Source organism: Anolis sagrei, chromosome 2 (assembly GCF_037176765.1).
Source record: "Anolis sagrei isolate rAnoSag1 chromosome 2, rAnoSag1.mat, whole genome shotgun sequence".
Taxonomy (NCBI): Eukaryota; Metazoa; Chordata; class Lepidosauria; order Squamata; family Dactyloidae; genus Anolis; species Anolis sagrei.
The window spans coordinates 265,890,212-265,910,266 of record NC_090022.1 but is presented as its reverse complement, the minus strand read 5'-3'; the positions used below and the strand labels follow the sequence as shown (position 1 = coordinate 265,910,266).

Below are 20,055 nucleotides of genomic sequence, written 5' to 3'. Positions count from 1 at the left end.
TCAGATTAAAACTTTCACGCAATGTTTGACTGTGACTCAATCTCTCTATGAACATGGTTTTCTCAATCTCTCAATCCCTCTCTCCCTCCCTTCCTCTCTCTCTCTCTCTCTCCCCACTGACACAAATTATTGAGATCCACTGGTAACTATTTCACTTTACAGAAGAGCTCCCAGTGTACTCAAAATGCATTGGCAGCTAAGGACACTTATCATAAATGGAAAAAGTCCAGAATAGTCCAGAATATACTGAACATTAAAAATTGCTTAGGATATTTGTGAAGAATCATACATGCACAAAATAACATATTCTACATACTCATCTATATGTTCATTTCTAAGTCAAAGGCAATTTTGGAGGCCAAAATTATCTATTTTAGTGGGACCCATTTATGTTGTAGGTCATTCCACAGAGAATAATAATAAGTACTATAATTGTTATTATTTTATTTCTTACCCGCCTCTCCTCACAGCTCGAGGCGGGCCACAACATTGCTAAAACACATAATCAGAAAGGGAAAACATCAGTCCTGCTCCAGGGACCAGCTGCTACCATTTCCACACCCAGAGATTCAGAAATGTAAGAAGTGGCATGTAGCAGAGAGAGTAAAACGGGTCTGTCCTTTCTTTAGGTTCTCTTGGGATGGAATAAATTCTCATCTTTTGCCACTCTACTCAGAAAAGAGCATGGACACACACACACACACACAAAGTTACAGTACTCACATTGACCTGTGGATAAGTTGACTCAGGTTTTTTGGGCTGATTTTGACTAAATTTTCTAGACTTACATATGAATACATAGGATAGTATGAAAGCATTCCAAAATATCATCCAATTGTACACCATTTGGGAATAATTGGGGAATAACAATCTCTATATACTACTTACACATTATATTAATTATAAAGCATTACTTTGAGGTGTAATGACAGTCTTTTTGTGAATGCGTTCCCCTTGCACAACAAATCATGTTACTTATACTCTTCACTGGGTGTGGAAAAATATGGGACATAAGAGGTTCTATCCTCTCGCTCACACACACATTTTAGGTCATTTCCATGTTTTTAATGGGGTGTTGAACCAGTGAAGAGAAAATATTACCTCCCCCCCCACTCCAATGTCCAACACCCCCTTCCCCTTGTTGCTGCACAGTAGCTGTTCGTCTCAACAGAATTATAATTTTGAACATGTATGAATGCTGTAGGTCTTAAGCTATTATTATTATCCTCATCATTAGTAGTAGTAGTAGTAGTAGTAGTGGTATTTATACCCTGCTTTTTCCTCTCCACAAAGACTTCAAGCTACATATTATATTTCTCATTGCTAACAGGGAGGAGGGCAAAACGGTATTAACAAAAAGAGTGATAAAATATATAAACAAAGTAGAAATATTTAACCTTAGTTTTCCCAATCTGTGCAAGGCAGGTTCTCGTCCTCATCTTCAGACTCTGGTGATGCCTCTTTAATTCTCCGTAGAGCTTCATGGATGCTGCGTGTCAAAGGGTCGTCATCAGGCAAAATTGTGAATGACTCCCTCATGATGTCCTTTTGCACCTTCTTCAGCTTCACACCTTTTCGTATCTGTGCCAAGATGTTGTTGCTGTCATCTTCATCCGGAAAAGGAGGGAGGCTTCTCTGTTCAACTTTCCTCAAATGGAAGCTACCTCGTTTCAAGGAGGCCAATACCTCATCCATTGGGGAACTTACTGCAATAAAGCACAGCATTCATCAACCATATTTTATCATATCATAGCTCACAACTGTTCACATTCTGTGGTATTGGATTTTATGGAGCATACACTCAAAAGAGAAAAACACATTTTAGAATTACCATCGCTATTTCTTTTACCCTCAAGCATCTTCTGAATCCAAATTATTACCATTGTTGAAACATAAACTGAATACATCAGTTATAAAACATTATCAATATAAATGATTTCATTTGTAATATATCAACATCAAATCCCACTAGAACTTCCAGCAGGTGGACTTTTTGGGCAACTTTTCCTCTAGGAAAGGTAATGAAATAAACAATATATTCTGAAAATACTGGCAATGACTCTACAATATACTTCAAAAAGTACAACATTCAAAACTAAGTGAAGAAGACCCACATAACATCTGTTCTGTGGGTGTCAAGCCCTCATCTACTGGGATTTTCTTTATATCTGGCAAACTGTCTTATAAGTAAACCTGGGCAATTTTTCTATGCTAAGCCAACAAAGCTGGAAATAAAGAAGTCTTTTCAGTATTGATTACACAGATCTGCAAAATTAAGAAGCAAAAACCTTTTCTTAAATGTAAACTGGTTTTATATGAATGTTACATTCTAAATCCAAAATTATTTTCAGATTTGCTTCATTATGTGCTGTTTTTTTCACAACTTGCTTTGTCTTTGTTTAAAATTTTGTAATATGTAACTAGATAAGATTTCTTTGGGGAGTAAAAACGAAAAAGGAAAAAGAGGTTAGAGTATTTTTAATTGACTTAAAAACATTTAAATTCACTGATAAACATAAACACCCCTTCAAAAACTTTAAAAGAAACTGCACTGAAACATCAGTGTTCACACTTAATCAAAAGAGAGTAACAACTGAATTGATAAAAATACCAAATGTGTGGAAAAATCTATGTGTAGCATAATATTTTCTATGTATTTTTTAATTCAGCAGCCAAAATATTTTAATAACAACTACAGTAATGCACAGGAGGCATGTGTTATTACATGTAACTTAGAAAGCCAATCAACTCTCTTTTCATATCCATCCCCTCTTATAAGCCAGGAAAATTACTATATTATTGGCTATTTATGAATCCTTTTTAAATACAGTCATTTCTTCATGCAGGAGTGGGGTTAGGATGTGTTCCTTTTAGTATACATTTCAACAAACTTATTCTTTCCATTCAAAACTACTAATCAACAAACCCATTTTTTTTCTACTGACAGGTTTGAAACTCTGTTCTTGAAAGCTCAGTGCTAAAAGCAAATGAAATATTTCTGGGGACTATATTAAATATGCAAATTAGCAGAAAATTGTTTTGTATAGATTATTCATCTGATAATCATAGAATGTAGTAAATATATATGAAAGGTATAACACCAATACTTCATACAAACTAATAATAAAGGAATAAACAATGCTAACACTAATAGTAACAATATTCTCAACGTGGTCTTTAGTAATTAACTGGGTTCCAAAGATATACTTTATCTTTGACTATTTTTTTTCATTAAACAAAAGACGTTTGGGTCATAATCACAAAATGCTTTTGAAAAATCCACTGGTTCCCAACATACAACTATGGATTGAAGGCTTCAAATAAGTTTGAAGCTGGAGTAATTTTACATTAGAAATATCTACGAACAACATTTAGCTAGAGGGCGCAACCTAGTGCTGTGATCTTGGAAGGTATTTGTCATATATGTCCAAAGTAGTAAAGTTTTCGACCTAGGAAATGGGAAGCCAACAGAAAAATGGGGGGGGGGGGGGGGAGGAATTGTACTACTATATTACATTTTACTGTGAACAAAACATGTAATGCCTGCAATACAATTGTGAAAAAATGGGAAAAGAAAAAAAATCTATTCTTTAGGGTGCAGAATTAGTTCAGCTCTTTCGACACTTTCTATTATTTTACATAACTATTGTTATTTATATAATCAGAGTTGGAAAAGACCACAAGGGCCATCTAGTCCAACCCACTGCCATGCAAGAAAGTATAATCAAATCACTCTTGACAGATGGCAAAGAATCAAAGTAATCCAACAGAAATGAAAAAAATTACCTCTCCTCCTCTGCATCCCTTCTAGATCACCAGTCTTCTTCAGTTTTTTCTTGGCACTGACCAACTGGCTGCTATCAAAGAAATGAGCTGATGGCGCAATGGTGTTCAGTAGTGATGGCTTCTCCATGATGTCCTGTTTGATGGGGCTTGTGCTTTTGTCGGCACACTGAGTCGATTCTTCTTTGATCGGCAAAGGTGGGGGAGGTGGGGGTGGGAGTGGAGGAGGAAGGGGCGCCTCCTGGACTGTGTCAGGCTGAACATTATTACTGTCAGGCGTTGGAAGAGAAGTCGTTTGAGAAAATTCAGAGGTAAGACCACAGGGAGGTAAAGAGGTATCTTCAAGTTGTCCTAAACTCCTAGGTTCCTGGGTTAACAAAGGATGGATCGGTTTCTCTTGCTCCAAATTTTCAGTCTGCGTAGTTACTGGTGAAGACGGGGACTGATCTGCACATGGAGTTGAACAAGCTGTACTTTTTTTTCTTGCATGGGCCAGACGAAGCCTAGTTGATTTGAGTATTACCTGTCCAGGGTAGCGCTTAGGAGGGGAATAAATGGGTTCAAAATTATACAACAGCTAGTACTTCATGACAAAAAATGTGCTTTTAATACTTTGTTTCAATTGACCCATTAGTAATACCAGAAAATCTGTCTGAGAAGACAGAAGTAAGCCTACTAAATGACACAAGAACTATTTCTTCTCATACCAATTATACAACTGATATTTCTGAAACTTTAGAATAATCTATTTTAATGCTCCCAATTAGAAGAAATAGGACATGTTTATGTAAGTTCTAATGAAACTTTATTAAACATGTGGAAAAGAAACCTATGCTTTCTATGTTTGTACATTGAAAGTACTGCATATCATCACTTAACACACTGCATTCATCTATATTTTCCAATAATCATGATGTCCAAAAGATTAACTGGAGAAACTGTGAATTAATCCTATTTAACTTTATAAAATTGTTTAAATGATTTTGTTTTAAGAAACAATAGATTAAATATGATTTTAATCCAACTAGAGTGTATTCATCAAAACACAAATTCCATTGACTTCAATGGCTCTACTCTAGCTAAAATTGGATTTATCCCTGTGGGAGCTAGAAGCAATCTTTCTTTCGTATAAAGCGGAGATTTCTTAAGTTCAGCAATACATGTTCTTGCTATACATTATGTAGCAAGAATGTGTATTTGCCATTACAGAATGACTGCCTTATCAATGGATTTGATACTCATGGTTTCACTTATCCACACTACAAAACAATATTTTTCCCTCTTCCTGCCTGTGGACTTTTCTAACAGTGCATCTACACTGCAGAATTAATGCAGTTTGGCAGCACTCTAATGCAGCTCAATACTATGAAATCATGGGAGCTCTTTAGCCTCTGCCAAACAGTGCTGGTTACCAAAATACAACTCCTACAATTCCATAGCACTGAGTCATGACTGTTAAAGTGGTGTCAAAATGAATTAATTCTAAAAGATAGATTCAGCTTTAGTTCTCCAGTGCAATTTTATGGTTGCTTCCAACTCAATTATAATCAAAGTATGGGGTTCACTATTACCCACAGTTTTAGGTATCAGTGGTGATCTTGAAACAGATCCCCCACAAATATAGCCACCATACTGTACATGTGTGGACAATGGGGTGCTACAGCTAATTCAGGGTTGTGAAAAAGTGGAGTTAGTGGAAGTCAAAATTAAGAAGCAACATCAAAAGCACCAACGTACCTGTTTAAATGTCCGAAGTCTGTCCAGTGTTTTCTGCCGTTCCTGACTAACCCATGAGCTTTTACGTTCTTCCTCAGCTTGCAATCGCTCCCTCTTCTGATAATTAAATGAAAAGGGTAAAAGAAGATACACATTTAAGAGAGAGGAATCTGGATGGAAAAATTAACTCCCTACATAATTCACTGGCTCACAAGTCTGTTTTGTATCTTGCCCCTTACAATCTTGCCCCTTACAGAGCCATTCAGCAGTGGAACTCTCTGCCCTGGAGTGTGGTGGAGGCTCCTTCTTTGGAAGCTTTTAAACAGAGGCTGGATGGTCATCTGTCAGGGGTGCTTTGAATACAATATTCCTGCTTCTTGGCAGGGGGTTGGAGTGGATGGCCCATGAGGTCTCTTCCAACTCTATGATTCTATCTGAAGTGACCAAAAATATTGATAATTGCCAAAGCACTGAAAGAAGACTGCAAGAATTAAGGGCTGTTGGTGGAGGCATGTTCCCATATCTACTACTTGAAAAAAGTATTCAGAATAAAGCTTAAATTATGATTAGTTACAACTGTAGTAGAGCCACTAAACCAATATTTACCTATATGTTTACTCACAATTCACCAAAGTTTTTGCACTTTCAGCAGTAAGAAACTCTTGTTCAATAGAAAAACGACCAGAGATATAGAAAGATCTAACTGCTGAAGATGCAGATAGTAAGAATTACAGGCAGTGTTTGATGGTTTTAAAAGAGGTCAAGATTATATTTAGGTAGTAAGGGGAAATAACTAAAAATGAAATAGGCAACAAATACAAGATTTGGGATGTTACATGGAATGAAATGCTTATAGTTGACATTTATGTCATGAATGAGCATGTGTGAGTGTGAATACTAACTATACCTTATTATTTACCCATAGAGGCTTTAGGCAATATCTTTCCACCCAACTGTGTCATCCAATTACCATTGTTAAAACTAAATTTGTCATTTCTTCACAAATATTCATAAACTTTGCATTTCTATTACTATTCACATTTACCTGCTCATTCATGGGCATAAATAACTGTCTATCTATAAGCACTTGACGCCATACATCTGATGAAGTAGACTCCATCTACAAAAGCTTATGCTGCAAACTACTTTCTTCCAGTTAGTCTCAAAGATACTATAAACAGTCTTCAGCTATGTCAGTGAAAGAGACAGTGATTGCTTGGATGTTTGGATTTATCCATTTTCCAATAAATGCTTATGGTTGGTGTGTATGTTCTACTTAGTTAGGGCAGGAAACTGAAGTTTTATATTTGCTATGAGTTAAATAATGTGGGCCACAATGTTATACATGTTATTTGCTTGAAATGAAACATGAGAATGAGAAATAAATATCCACCCTCGTTCATTTAATGTACTATAATTATGCTTCTCAGGACAGCAAAGAAGTAAAAAGGACTTAAATTTTTCAAAGAAGTCCTTCATCTGGCATAACGAAGCAACATTATAGCTTTAGGAGAGACCAAACTCACAGACATAGCAGTATGCTGCGACTCTTCCTCACTTTGAAAGTGCTGCAGGAATTTTTCACTGTTTTTTGCAATGCAGATTTCCTGTGGAAACACAATTTTAAAGATATTTTTCACTATTTCAGATGAGGGACCAAATGAAGGCAGGCAAATGGCACTGTTTCCTGCTAGAAGGTGACACCAATGTTGTTGAAGCTCCTGATATGCCAGGAAGCCTCACTAATGTTTACATAATTTGAGGTTTCAACCAGGGTTCTCAAAAGTATCAGTTTTCATCAAGCTTGCCTCTTCTAAAATATGCCATAAGCAACAGTGCAAATAATCCCAGATGTGCATATTATGCATAATCCCTGGGGATATAGCTGTATAATATAAGGGCAGCTGAAGAGCCACTGTATTCAACATCAAAGTGTGCATAAGGCAATGGTTCAATTCTGGATGCATTATACATGTATTATCATTAATCCCAGCATCATGTAAATCTAAATATATTCTACAATGAATTTCACTGTATTTATTACTGTCATGTTGCTTTATATTGTACAATCATGGAAAACGTCTGTGTATGCCAAAAGTAAAGCTTCTGCATTCCGAGCATCTCCTTCTTTGTAGCAGCAGATTATCTTTTTCTTTATCAGATTCATTAATATTTTTTAAGTTCCACACAAACTAAGAATGCTGCTTTGTAACCAGTAGATGGTAGCATTAGGATAACAATAAACTCTTCCCCCCCCCCCCCCAAGTGATCCCGTACGAAGCTGATGTCAAGACTAGGTAATGCAACACACTGGTAGCTTAGAATCATAGGCTAATATTTATTTATTTATTTATTTATTTATTTATTTATTTATTTATACCCTTCTCTATTTCACCCTGAAGGAGACTCAAAGTGGCTTACAGTTTTGGCAATAATTCAATTCACATTGCAATACAATGTATAAAATTCAACACATTAAGCATGAAAATCAAAATCAAATAAAACATATAAATACAATTAAAACATTGCACCTAGTTCCATAGTTGTCATTCACAATGCTTCATTTGTGTCGATTCCATATTGAACTGTGGATATACTACTCCTCAAATGCCTGGTTCTACAGCCAGATCTTAACTTTTTTCCTGAAAATCAGGAGTGAGGGGGATAATCTAACATCACTGAGGAGGGAGCAGAGGGGCCACCACTGGGAAGGCCCTGTCTCCCGTCTCCACTAGTTGTGCCTGCAAAGGAGGTGGGACCGAGAGCAGGGCCTCCTTGGCAGATCTCAACATTTGAGCTGGTTCATAGGGGGAGATGCATTTGGACAGGTAAGCTGGGCCAGAACCGTTTATGGCTTTAAAGGCTAAAGCCAGCACTTTGAATTGTGCTTGGTAGCAAACTGGCAACCAGTGGAGCTGACGTAACAAGGGGGTTGTATGCTCCCTGTACGCCACTCCAGTGAGCAATCTGGCTGTCGCCTGTTGGACTACTTGAAGCTTCCTATCAGTCTTCAAAGGCAGACCCACGTAGAGCACATTGCAGTACTCTATTTGAGATGTAACAACAGCATGGACCACTGTGGCAGGCTACAAGTAACAAGTTACAAGTGACTATTCACTTGCAGTCAGCTCCTTCCCCAAATTACATATATTACTTTATGACACTGTGTGCCACTTAAGTAGGGATAATTTCCCTTCACAGTAACATTAGCAGGGAAAGAATATCACACAATTCAGTACTGGCTCATTCTTTGCCTCTTGTTCTGTTGTAGATATTAAGCTGAATGGGTGAGTGTCTTTGTAACAGTGATCACTTAGTTTGCAGCATCCAGATTTTTATAGAAAGCAAAAAGTAGCTGTTCTAGTTACATTTTAGAAAGAGGAAAGTTACATTGTCAACTGAATGACAAATGATTGTTCAGGAGCTACTTGGATATACACAGGGCAAATACAAAGCATATCTAATTATAGCAAAACAGGTGTCAAGTACTATATGATCAAGTTCTTAGGCTACAAATATGATTCAGAAATACCGTAGTTTCACATAGGAGCAGGACATATGCTCACCAAGTATAATGGTATCAAAAAATCAGTTTGATCATGCTAATCCCCTCTGGTCACCTTCATTGCTGCACACTTTCATACACAGAAAAATTGGTAGGGATAAAAAAGAAGGGCATTTATGGCCATTTATTTTCTGGGCTATGTCCATACTGCTCATGCTGAATTTGATCTGGGCATATACCTGTAAAACTAAATCTAAAATTATTCTGCTGCAGGTGAGAGCTTAGGTTCACTAAACATTTTGATGCAGAACACTTAATACAAAAGAGCTTTTTTATTAACTGGAAATGTAATGTTTACTTCCCATTAACCTTCACATTGTACTTCTTTGGGAAAGCAAGTTGTTAAAAATGAATCCCTAACTATATCATATCATATTTGAATAAAGGGAATAAATTAATTAAACTTCATAGCCCAATAAGATAACGCCAGCCTTCCATATTGCATCTATGGTTTCAACCAACTTCCCACAGCTTGAACACACACACACACACACACACACACACAGAAAGAGAAAGCAAACCTTTATTTTGCCATTTAGTAGAAGGGACACCATTTTACTACACCACTATATATATTGGGATTTGAGCATCTATGTGGATATCCTGGAACCAAACCCCAACCAAACAATTAACTCTTTGTTAAGAAGTCAGTGAATGAATGCATGCATGCTTGTGTTACCTTTTTATTTCTGAGGTAGGCCTTCTTGGCTGAAATGCGCCCACGTCTTGCTTCTAGCTGCCGGACTTTCTGTTGCAATTTCTGTAACTCTTCTCTTTGCAAGTGTATAGATGCTGCCATATCTTCTTTTTCAAGCATGGCTTCCATACTTTCGTAAGTATCATAATATACTACTTCGTCTCTTTTTTCTGTTGGAGAACATCAAAAATGTTAAATGCAGGGACACTCAAACATCACCATGTAAATGAACCTTCAATTGTGCTCAACAAGATGATCTGTTCAATAATATTGGGACAGAAATCACAGCACTAGAAGTGGTCTAAATCTCATCTTACACTGACCCTGTCCTGGAAAAGTAACAACTGCACACTAATTTCTCACAAGGTCTTCACTGTAATCTGACCAGAGCAGAAATCAAGAGCATCTAAGGTAAATTACTCCAGAATTTATCTCCCAGCTAATGCTAGTTCTTTTTTCCCCATCAAATATGAAGACTGAAATAATCTATCAGATATTGAGTGCAGAAACTAAATCAGCCGAGTATAAGCAAAGTATGCTTATCTTAGTTTCAAGATAAAATCCATTCAATAATCTAAATCTGGTTATTGTTGGTATCTCTAATACTTCACAAGAAGAGAATAGAAGGCAAAAGTAAAAAAAAAAAAGAGGCTGCAATCCTTCATACAGCTGGCGATAAACCAGGCTGAAGAGACATGCGTCTCTTACAAGTAAATATCTTAAGAACTGCAGTATACAACTGATTCTAGAACTAAAAAGAGAAATTTGCAGATTGGAAAAATATTTTTGGGTTACTGAGAATAACCTGTAACATAGCAGCCTACAGCAGTTTGTTCAATTATAAAAATGTAAAACGAATCTATGTCACCTGAAATAAGTCTTTTAATGCTTTCAAGCTGTGCTGTTAGCAGCAGTTCTTCACACTTCAAAATTTCAAACTGCACTTCATACAACTGAAGTTGCAGATCATAATAGTCAGCTTCAAGTTGGTCCAAATGGGCAATGGCTTCTGTGCCCCCTTGTAAGCTCTGCATCTGAATGGGAAAGACAGCTGAGAGTTACAACAAGAAGATCCAATAAATTTTAACAACATCATGTCATATCCCCAAGACTCCACATCAAGACATAGAAAATAATTTAAAGACGTTGTTGTAAATGAAATACATGAAAGTACATAATTGCTATATAAGCACAATTCTTTAGGGCTGCAATAATGCATACACATTTACCCAGACTTCCTTGTGAGTGAATGTGTTTAAGTTCTGCATCAATTAGTAATAACTTTCTCCATTATCAGGTAAATATTAGATTCAGCAAGGGATTGCAATATGAATGCGGCTTCTTTGATGCTTGGCACAGACAGCAATAATATCAGAGTGAGCTTTTAATAGACCCAACAGGCTGGTGGCATAGCACAATTTCTTGTCTGAAAATCAACTTCCATTCCTAGGGACTATCAAATTAGTTTTATTTGCCCTCAGCAATGGCATTACACAATCAAATCTGACTAATGAGGTGTTGCTGCAGAAAACAACTGATTTTTAAACTACACAAATTAATATAATGCTTCATGATAACTTAGCCAGAAAATAACTATGAATTGGTTTGAAAAGATAACCTCTGTGGGGATTTACCTAAATTCTCAACATATTTTGGTATTGTCAATGCCATTTTTTGGCATTGTCAAAAGATGCCATTCTGGACATTCCAGTTATTGTATTGTACATATTTAGAGAACTGTAAAGAATACAATGTGACTTGGAGGTTCTGGTTGTAGCCACAATTAGATAGATAGATAGATAGATAGATAGATAGATAGATAGATAGATAGATAGATAGATAGAGCTTGGCAAGTGAATTGAAAACTACCATCTGGTGCAGCTCAATGAAAATCTTTCACTGCTCTTCTCACAGTGTGAACACTCATCTTGCATTTATTGTTCAACAAGTCATTAAAAGGAAAAAAAAAGTTTTTAAAAATCCTAATAATCTGTTCCTAAGATAATCACAAAAAAGATTTGAATGTATTTTGGGTCAAGTGAAATGTTTTCATAGCCAGCACAAAAATAAACTCCTGCTTTCAGCACTATAATGGCTGAGAGCAGGAAATGTCAAATACCCAAAAGTACATCTCCACTAGAAACCTAAATTAACACCCTACTGCACTTACTATAATTATTTTGCTCAAAATCCTGAGTATATAATTTGGTAAGGATGATGTGAATCATCACAAAAACTGTTCTTAAGAATTCCTGTGATACAGGTATGTTCCAAGAAGAAAATCCATGCCACCGAAAGTTTCATTAGCATATCTTTCATAAAACTTCTATCACTTAGTTTCTGCATGTCTGAAAGTCAAATTTCTTTCTTTAAAATACTTTATCCCAACATCTCAACAGATCAAACAGTCATTCCTGATCATTTTCTATTGTGATTGTAAGTCATATTGTGGTATGATTTTTTTACTTTTAAGTATCTAAAATAAATTAATGCAAGAAATTAATTCTGAAATGTCATTTACATTCAGTGTTGTACTAGGGTGTGCACACACAAATCCCAGGACTTTAACTGCCCTATAAACTTATGTATAAGTCTAGAAATTTTAGCATTGGACTTTCCTTTCTCTGTGCAATGATCCTCAACTTATTCACAGATCATATCAAAATGTATAAATTTTGCCCAAAAATCTGCCCTCAATTTATACATAGAATCATAGAGTTGGAAGAGACCTCATGGGCCATCCAGTCCAACCCTCTGCCAAGAAGCAGGAATATTGCATTCAAATCACCCCTGACAGATGGCCATCCAGCCTCTGTTTAAAAGCTTCCAAAGAAGGACTCTCCACCACACTCCGGGGCACAGTTTCACTGTTGAATGGCTCTCAAAGTCAGGAAGTTCTTCCTCATGTTCAGATGGAATCTCCTTTCTTGTAGTTTGAAGCCATTGTTCCGCATCCTAGTCTCCAGGGAAGCAGAAAACAAGCTTGCTCCCTCCTCCCTGTGACTTCCTCTCACATATTTATACATGGCTATCATATCTCCTCTCAGCCTTCTCTTCTTCGGGCTAAACATGCCCAGCTCCTTAAGCCACTCCTCATAGGGCTTGTTCTCCAGCCACTTTGATCATTTTAGTCGCCCTCCTCTGGACACATTCCAGCTTGTCAACATCTCTCTTTAGTTGTGGTGCCCAGAATTGGACACAATATTCCAGGTGTGGTCTAACCAAAGCGGAATAGAGGGGTAGCATTACTTCCCTAGATCTAGACACTATGCTCCTATTGATGCAGGCCAAAATCCCATTGGCTTTTTTTTGCCGCCACATCACATTGTTGGCTCATGTTTAACTTGCCGTCCCCGAGGACTCCAAGATCTTTTTCACATGTACTGCTCTCGAGCATTTCGTTTTTCCTGCCTAAGTGGAGTATCTTGCATTTGTCACTGTTGAACTTCATTTTGTGTGTTTTGGCCCATCTCTCTAATCTGTCAAGATCGTTTTGAATTCTCGCTTTTAAACAATGATTATAAGATCTTCGCAATAATAATGGCAGAGAGGCTGAAAAATTTCCTTAAGAATTGGATCTCAATGGACCAAGTAGGCTTCCTCCCGAATAGGCAAATAAAAGATAATATTAGGGTAATCATTGACACCATAGAATATTACGAGAGCAATAATGAGAAACAAGTAGCTCTAATGTTTATTGACGCCGAGAAGGCTTTTGATAGAATCAATTGGAAATATCTAAAATTATTAATAAACGAATTGGACATGGGGACATGGGGTTTCATTTTAAAATGCCATAGAGGCAATCTATTCAAATCAGACAGCCACACTCATAATAAATGGGACGGAAACCAAAAAAGCCATACAGCTTACACAAGGAACTCGTCAGGGATGCCCCTTATCCCCTCTACTATTCATCCTAGTCATGGAAACACTAATTAGAACAATAAACGGGGATAAGACACTAAAAGGAATCAAAGTAGGAGGCTACCAATTTAAACTGAGAGTCTACGCAGATGACGTGGTATGCATAGTAGAGGACCCAATAAACAATATTAAGAATTGGCTAAACAAAATTGAAAGTTTTGGGGAAGTGGCTGGATTCAAATTGAATAAACAAAAAACCAAATTGTTGACCAAAAATATGGACCAAAAGGCAAGAGATACATTACAAGAGCTCGCAGAAATAAAGATAGAAAACAAGATAAGATATTTAGGGATAAATATTACAAAAAGTAATATAAATCTAATAAAAAATAATTACGAGCCATTATGGGGAAAAATCCAAAAGGACCTAAATAAATGGAAACACCAAAATTTCTCTCTATTAGGACGAATCGCCATAATTAAAATGACAGTTCTTCCCCAGCTTCTTTTCCTTTTTCAAGCTCTTCCGATACTTAGGAACGATTATTTATTTAAAAAATGGAAATCTGATATAATAAAATTTATCTGGAAAGATCGGAAAGTAAGAATTAGCACAAAATTATTAACCGACGAAAAAAAAAGGGGAGGTCTCGGACTGCCAGATTTTAAACTTTATTACGAGGCATGTAATTTGGCTGCACTAAAAGAATGGGCCACATTAGAGAATCGACCTCTCTTAGCACTAGAAGGATACGACCTCAGGACCGGCTGGCACGGGTACCTGTGGCGTAACAAGAGAAAGGTTGAAAAAGCTTTCAGTAACCACTACATCAGATCCGCATTAATAAAAACATGGGAGAAATATCTACCCAGATTCTATACAAAAACACCTTTGTGGATCTCGCCAACAGAGGCGAAGCATAAAAGAGAATTAGAACAAGAAAAATGGCTAACATATCAGCAGTTACTAAAAAGAGAAGTGGAGGGTGTCGGCAGTAGTCTAAGGTTAAAATCATGGATAGAAATTAAGCAGGAAAACGAAAGGATGACATGGCTTAACTATCATCAAATCTATCAAGAATTTAAGGAGGACAGTAAACTGGGCTTTAGTGAGGACCAAAGAATCTGGGAATTGGTAATGAAGAAGAAAACAAAGCTTATAAAAATACTTTATCAACAATTACTCTCATGGAACACGGAGGAGGAACAAATAAAAGAATGTCAGATAAATTGGGCAAGAGATCTAGGACATAATATCCTAACCAGACAATGGGAGGAAATCTGGACATGCAAATTAAAATATACAGAGGCCAGCGACCTTCGGGAGAACTGGTATAAAATGTTCTTCCGATGGTACTTCACCCCGGTAAAGATAGCGAAATTCAATAAAAAAGGGTCAGATAGGTGCTGGAAATGCGGCAAAGATAAAGGGACGTTTTTCCATCAGTGGTGGGAATGTAAATTAGTCAAAAGATACTGGAAGGAAATTCATGTTGCAACCCAAAAAATTATGAAAATTAAATTCCCTCTAGTGCCTGAAACATACCTATTAGGAATCACAAACACAAAATTAGATAAAAACCAAGAAAAGATGTCCTTCCTCCTCAGCACTGCTGCGAGAATGCTCCTCGCGAAGGTGTGGAAACGAAAGGAGATCCCAACCCTAGAGGAATGGACTATAAAAGTCTTGGAGATTATACAAATGGACAATCTCTCACAGAGACTTAAAGGAAAACAAAAGAACACAACCTGGATAGGTTTTATTGACTTTCTTAAAACTGAAGGTGCTCCGTTACACATAGACCTGTCAAGCCTTTGAAACAGATAAATTACAGAAGTCGGAACTGGCAAGGAGGAGAAGAAGAAAACAATACAATCAACAATGGGAGAACCCGGAAGACTGGCGGGAAGTCACCGCCACACCCCCAAACCTTACCCCAACCCCCTTTACCCCTCTACCCCCACCCAATTCCCCCCCTCCCCTCCCCACCCTCTTTTATCCTGCCCTCTCTTCCCAACCCCCACATTTTATGTAACATCTAAAGCACAATTAAAAAAAAAAAAAAAAAAAAGATCGTTTTGAATTCTGCTCCTGTCCTCTGGAGTATTGGCTATCCCTCCAATTTGGTGTTGTCTGCAAACTTGATTATCATGCCTTCTAACCCTTCATCTAAGTCATTAATAAAGATGTTGAACAGGACTGAGTCAAGGACGGAACCCTGTGGCACTCCACATGTGGTCAAGTTATACAACAGCATAACAAAATACCTCTTCTTTCAATGCATGTTTCTTCTGTTCCAAACAAATTTCTTTTGCTCTCATCAACTGCAAAGTCTCCTTAGAAACTGCATACTGAAGTTTTTCCATTCGTTCCACTGCCACTGCCCATGCAGCCTTACCAAACTTCTTCTGGTCTGCTCGCATTCGATCACACACAGCTGTTGCAGGGGAAAATGAAATAACAAGCTTATCCTACCAGGAAATATTTAAGAGCTATCTGATAAGTTTAGAAATTCTGTTTATTTTGTTGAAAGCTTGTAGCAGCAATTCAAGGCCTTCTGACATTAATACCAACACCATTTTCAGTCATGACTTTCCACAGCTTTTAATCACAAATCAAACATATTGAGCTTTAAAAAAAGTTATTCCTTTAAATAAAATTTGCAATCTGTATATAACCCAAATATTGGAAAGGGCTGAGTAACTTTCAGTACAAGACCCTGAGAGAACATGCATATATGGTAGCAAGTGTCTTAATCTGGTGGCACAACAGGTCAGTTAGGTCAGATGAGGAAGTTCCATCATCTCCAATTCTTGCTTTCTTTTGTTTGCCTTCAGACATGAAAGCATTATTGCATAAACCATTTTGTTGCTTTTGAAGCCATTTCATCATGCCATGTGCTCTTCCACACCAGAGCAGGTACAACAAAGGAAATAATGAGGAAAGGAACCAAGCAGGTTGGCAAGATGCACTTAAGATCCTACCTAATATCTGTTCATGTACCATCCGCACAGATCATTTGACTGACGTCATGTGTGTGAAAAAGAGAGAATGTTGTTGGCATATATTGGGTGATATAATGAAGGCAAGCAAGATGAAAAAGGTGGATGTCTGAAGAGGTAGATTAATATAGGAGTTGCAACTGTACAAATGGACAGATAGATATGGAGTGAAAAACTTTATATCCGCAGACAGGCAAAGGGATAGAATATGGATGCTTACAGAGTTTGCTACCTGTTATTCATTTGTTAATTTGCTAGATATGCATAAATGTTCACTTCTACATATATATGTAGAATGGTGGTATAGGAATGCTGTATGATTCCAGAGATAGCATGTTTGTGTGTCTCTAAAAACATCAACATCACCACCATCATTCCTCTATCCTCCCTCCCCTCAGTCCCGTACACTCAAATTTGCACACTTACTTTATATCTGTAGGATACACCTTTCATCCACTATAATGCATTCAGCCACAGAGCTATAGTGGCTTGGATGTTGGATTAAGACTCTGGAGAGCAGAGTACAAATCCCTGCTCAACCATGAATATCCCATAATAGGTTCGCCTTGGAGTCAGAAACAACATAAAGGCATAACAGCTACAACAACAATTATGTACATACACCCTTGGGGTCATAAAGGCGGGTGGGAAAACGTTTTACTGAGTTCTAAGCCAGCCCGTCACCCATGACAATGGATCATGTCTTAAATGGTATTTCATTTTTTAAAAAAACATGGGAGCAGGTAGGATTACCTTTTTCAAAAGGATCAATCAACTGCTACACAAGATAAAACCAACTGTTTAATCTTGCATAAGAGCAAATGTCAAGTGGACAGATCTGAAAGCCCTGGATTTAAAGAATTAAAGAATCATGAATCTAAGGCAAAAATATCTCCTAATTTCAATGTCCCCATGTAAAATCGAATGCATTTCACTTCACATGATGGTTTGGATGATAATGTTAAAACACACTTCACATAAAATATGGAACAAACAAAATATATTTTAAAAGGGATCCCTCTCTTACTTGAGTAGATAGGGTTCTATAGCAATTCAAAGTAGGTAATAAAATATCTGAGTGACAAGCAGAATTAGTCATTGAAGTACAACAGATCATGGAATAAAGACTAAATCAAATGTCTTGATGGAAAATATGAAAATGTCTAGATCCATTACCCTTTTGTGCTTTCGCTGTTATTTCAAAGTACTTCACAGTAAGGTCTTGAATGGAAAGTACAGCCATGTGGGCCTTCCGCTGCCAGTCCGCATCTTCCTTTTGGAGACTTTCAATTCTTCTGGGTCCTAAGTAATCATTTTCTATGGAAATCTGAGAACACATCAATCCATTACCATCCACCATCAAATAAGAAATGGAAGGAAAACATTTCAAGAAAGAAAGCTATTAAAACTTCCTCAAACATTGAAAAGTATTCATAAGCAGGCAGGTCAAAATTGATAAATGTTGGTGTAAACCTCTCTATTTAGCAAATCGGATTCCTTTAAATAATCAAATATTGGCAACCCACAAACAGAAACATGGATAAATAAATAAAAATCACAAGTTGGCAAAAACAAACAAACAAACAAACAAAGAAGCAGGAATAGAACCAATAATGGGGGTAGTTGATCCTAGGTTTTCTGAGTTAACTTATGGAGAAAAAGACAGAAGGATGTATAAAAGATAAAAGAATCACTACAGTATCTGATGCTCTAGTACCTTGATTTTTTGAAAAATAAAAATAGACCTAAGACTTAGAACTGAGTGGGAAAGAAGAGGCCCTCCAGGTGTTGTGGGATTGTAAATTCCAACCTCCTCACATTGGCTATACTGGCTAAGTGTGATGCACTTTTCCCCATCTGGAACTGAAAGCCTTACCCCACTGTTTTACTTTCTCGGGCTCCCCTTTCTTACATATTTTTGATTCCTACCTCATAGAATCATAGAGCTGGAAGAGACCTCATGGGCCATCCAGTCCAACCCCCTGCCAAGAAGCAGGAATATTGCATTCAAAGCACCCCTGACAGATGGCCATCCAGCCTCTGTTTAAAAACTTCCAAAGAAGGAGCCTCCACCACACACCAGGGCAGAGAGTTCCACTGCTGAACGGCTCTCACAGTCAGGAAGTTCTTCCTCATGTTCAGATGGAATCTCCTTTCTTGTAATTTGAAGCCATTGTTCCGCATCCTAGTCTCCAGGGAAGCAGAAAACAAGCTTGCTCCCTCCTCCCTGTGACTTCCTCTCACATATTTATACATGGTTATCATATCTCCTCTCAGCCTTCTCTTCTTCAGGCTAAACATGCCCAGCTCCTTAAGCCACTCTTCATAGGGCTTGTTCTCCAGACACCTTGATCATTTTAGTTGCCCTCCTCTGGACACATTCCAGCTTGTCAACATCTCTCTTCAATTGTGGTGCCCAGAATTGGACACACTATTCCAGGTGTGGTCTAACCAAGGTGGAATAGAGGGGTAGCATTACTTCCCTAGATCTAGACACTATGCTCCTATTGATGCAGGCCAAAATCCCATTGGCTCACCCAGGGTTTTATCGTTTTATCATTTTATCTTGTCCATTTGGCCTACCCATCCTGTTTGATTTTATACCGTGTGAATTTGCTTTATTATTTCACTCTGTTATTGTAATTTATTTTTGATGCATTTTGTTTTTTGTATTCTGTATTTTGTACTGTGTTGCATTGTATTTTAAAGGGCCTGGCCTCATGTTAGCTGCCCCAACGGGGGGTAAATAAAGTTGATTGTTGTTGTTGTTGTTGTTGTTGTTGTTGTTGTTATTAAGTGTTGGAATTGGAGTCCAACAACATCAGAAAGACTAAAAAAAAAGCATCCAAGCTGGGTAAATAGAATTCTGATACGAACAGAAGTACAATTGTTTCTAAATTCAGTTCTTGTGGGTTTTTTCGGGCTATATGGCCATGTTCTAGAGGCATTTCTCCTGACGTTTCGCCTGCATCTATGGCAAGCATCCTCAGAGGTGTTTCTAAATTATTGCTTCAAGTTTCCAATCCAACATACTTTACATCTGGTCCCAATATGGAACAAAACCTTTTCCCAAGAAACACTAAAATATTCTTGGTCAGAGTAATCCAATACCTGTTGAAATCTAGGTGAGAGATTACTGGACAGAGCAGATGGGTTGCTCTGCCAGAGAAGAGAAGCTCACATGCACAATAGCACTTCTCTTCCAGTAACCAGACAATACAGCCATAGAAAGCTCAGGGTCACAGAAGCACCCTGGCAGTACTCCCACCAACTTCACAATCCCTGAAACAGAACACCACAAGGGTACATCAGGGTGCCTTCACATCCATAACTGTACTCTTATACCTTTGGTATGCTCATGGCGTGTCATGGCATCAGCCTAAATGGCAATGAGCAAATTGTAATAATAATAATAATAATAATA

General features: G+C 37.5%; 1 protein-coding gene across 1 annotated transcript in view; it reads right to left on the bottom strand.

The window, feature by feature from the left end:
* The window catches only part of JMY (junction mediating and regulatory protein, p53 cofactor), a 51,508-nt gene that overhangs the window by 9,145 nt on the left and 22,308 nt on the right, over positions 1-20,055 (bottom strand). Inside the window, exons 3-10 of the mRNA XM_060761613.2 lie at positions 17,808-17,958; positions 15,897-16,066; positions 10,630-10,795; positions 9,744-9,931; positions 7,026-7,106; positions 5,521-5,616; positions 3,787-4,321; positions 1,398-1,706 (exon numbers count right to left, since the gene is read on the bottom strand). Of these exons, the coding sequence (XP_060617596.2) occupies positions 1,399-1,706; positions 3,787-4,321; positions 5,521-5,616; positions 7,026-7,106; positions 9,744-9,931; positions 10,630-10,795; positions 15,897-16,066; positions 17,808-17,958 (1,695 nt within the window). The 3' untranslated portion in view covers position 1,398. The remainder of the gene's footprint in view (positions 1-1,397; positions 1,707-3,786; positions 4,322-5,520; positions 5,617-7,025; positions 7,107-9,743; positions 9,932-10,629; positions 10,796-15,896; positions 16,067-17,807; positions 17,959-20,055) is intronic.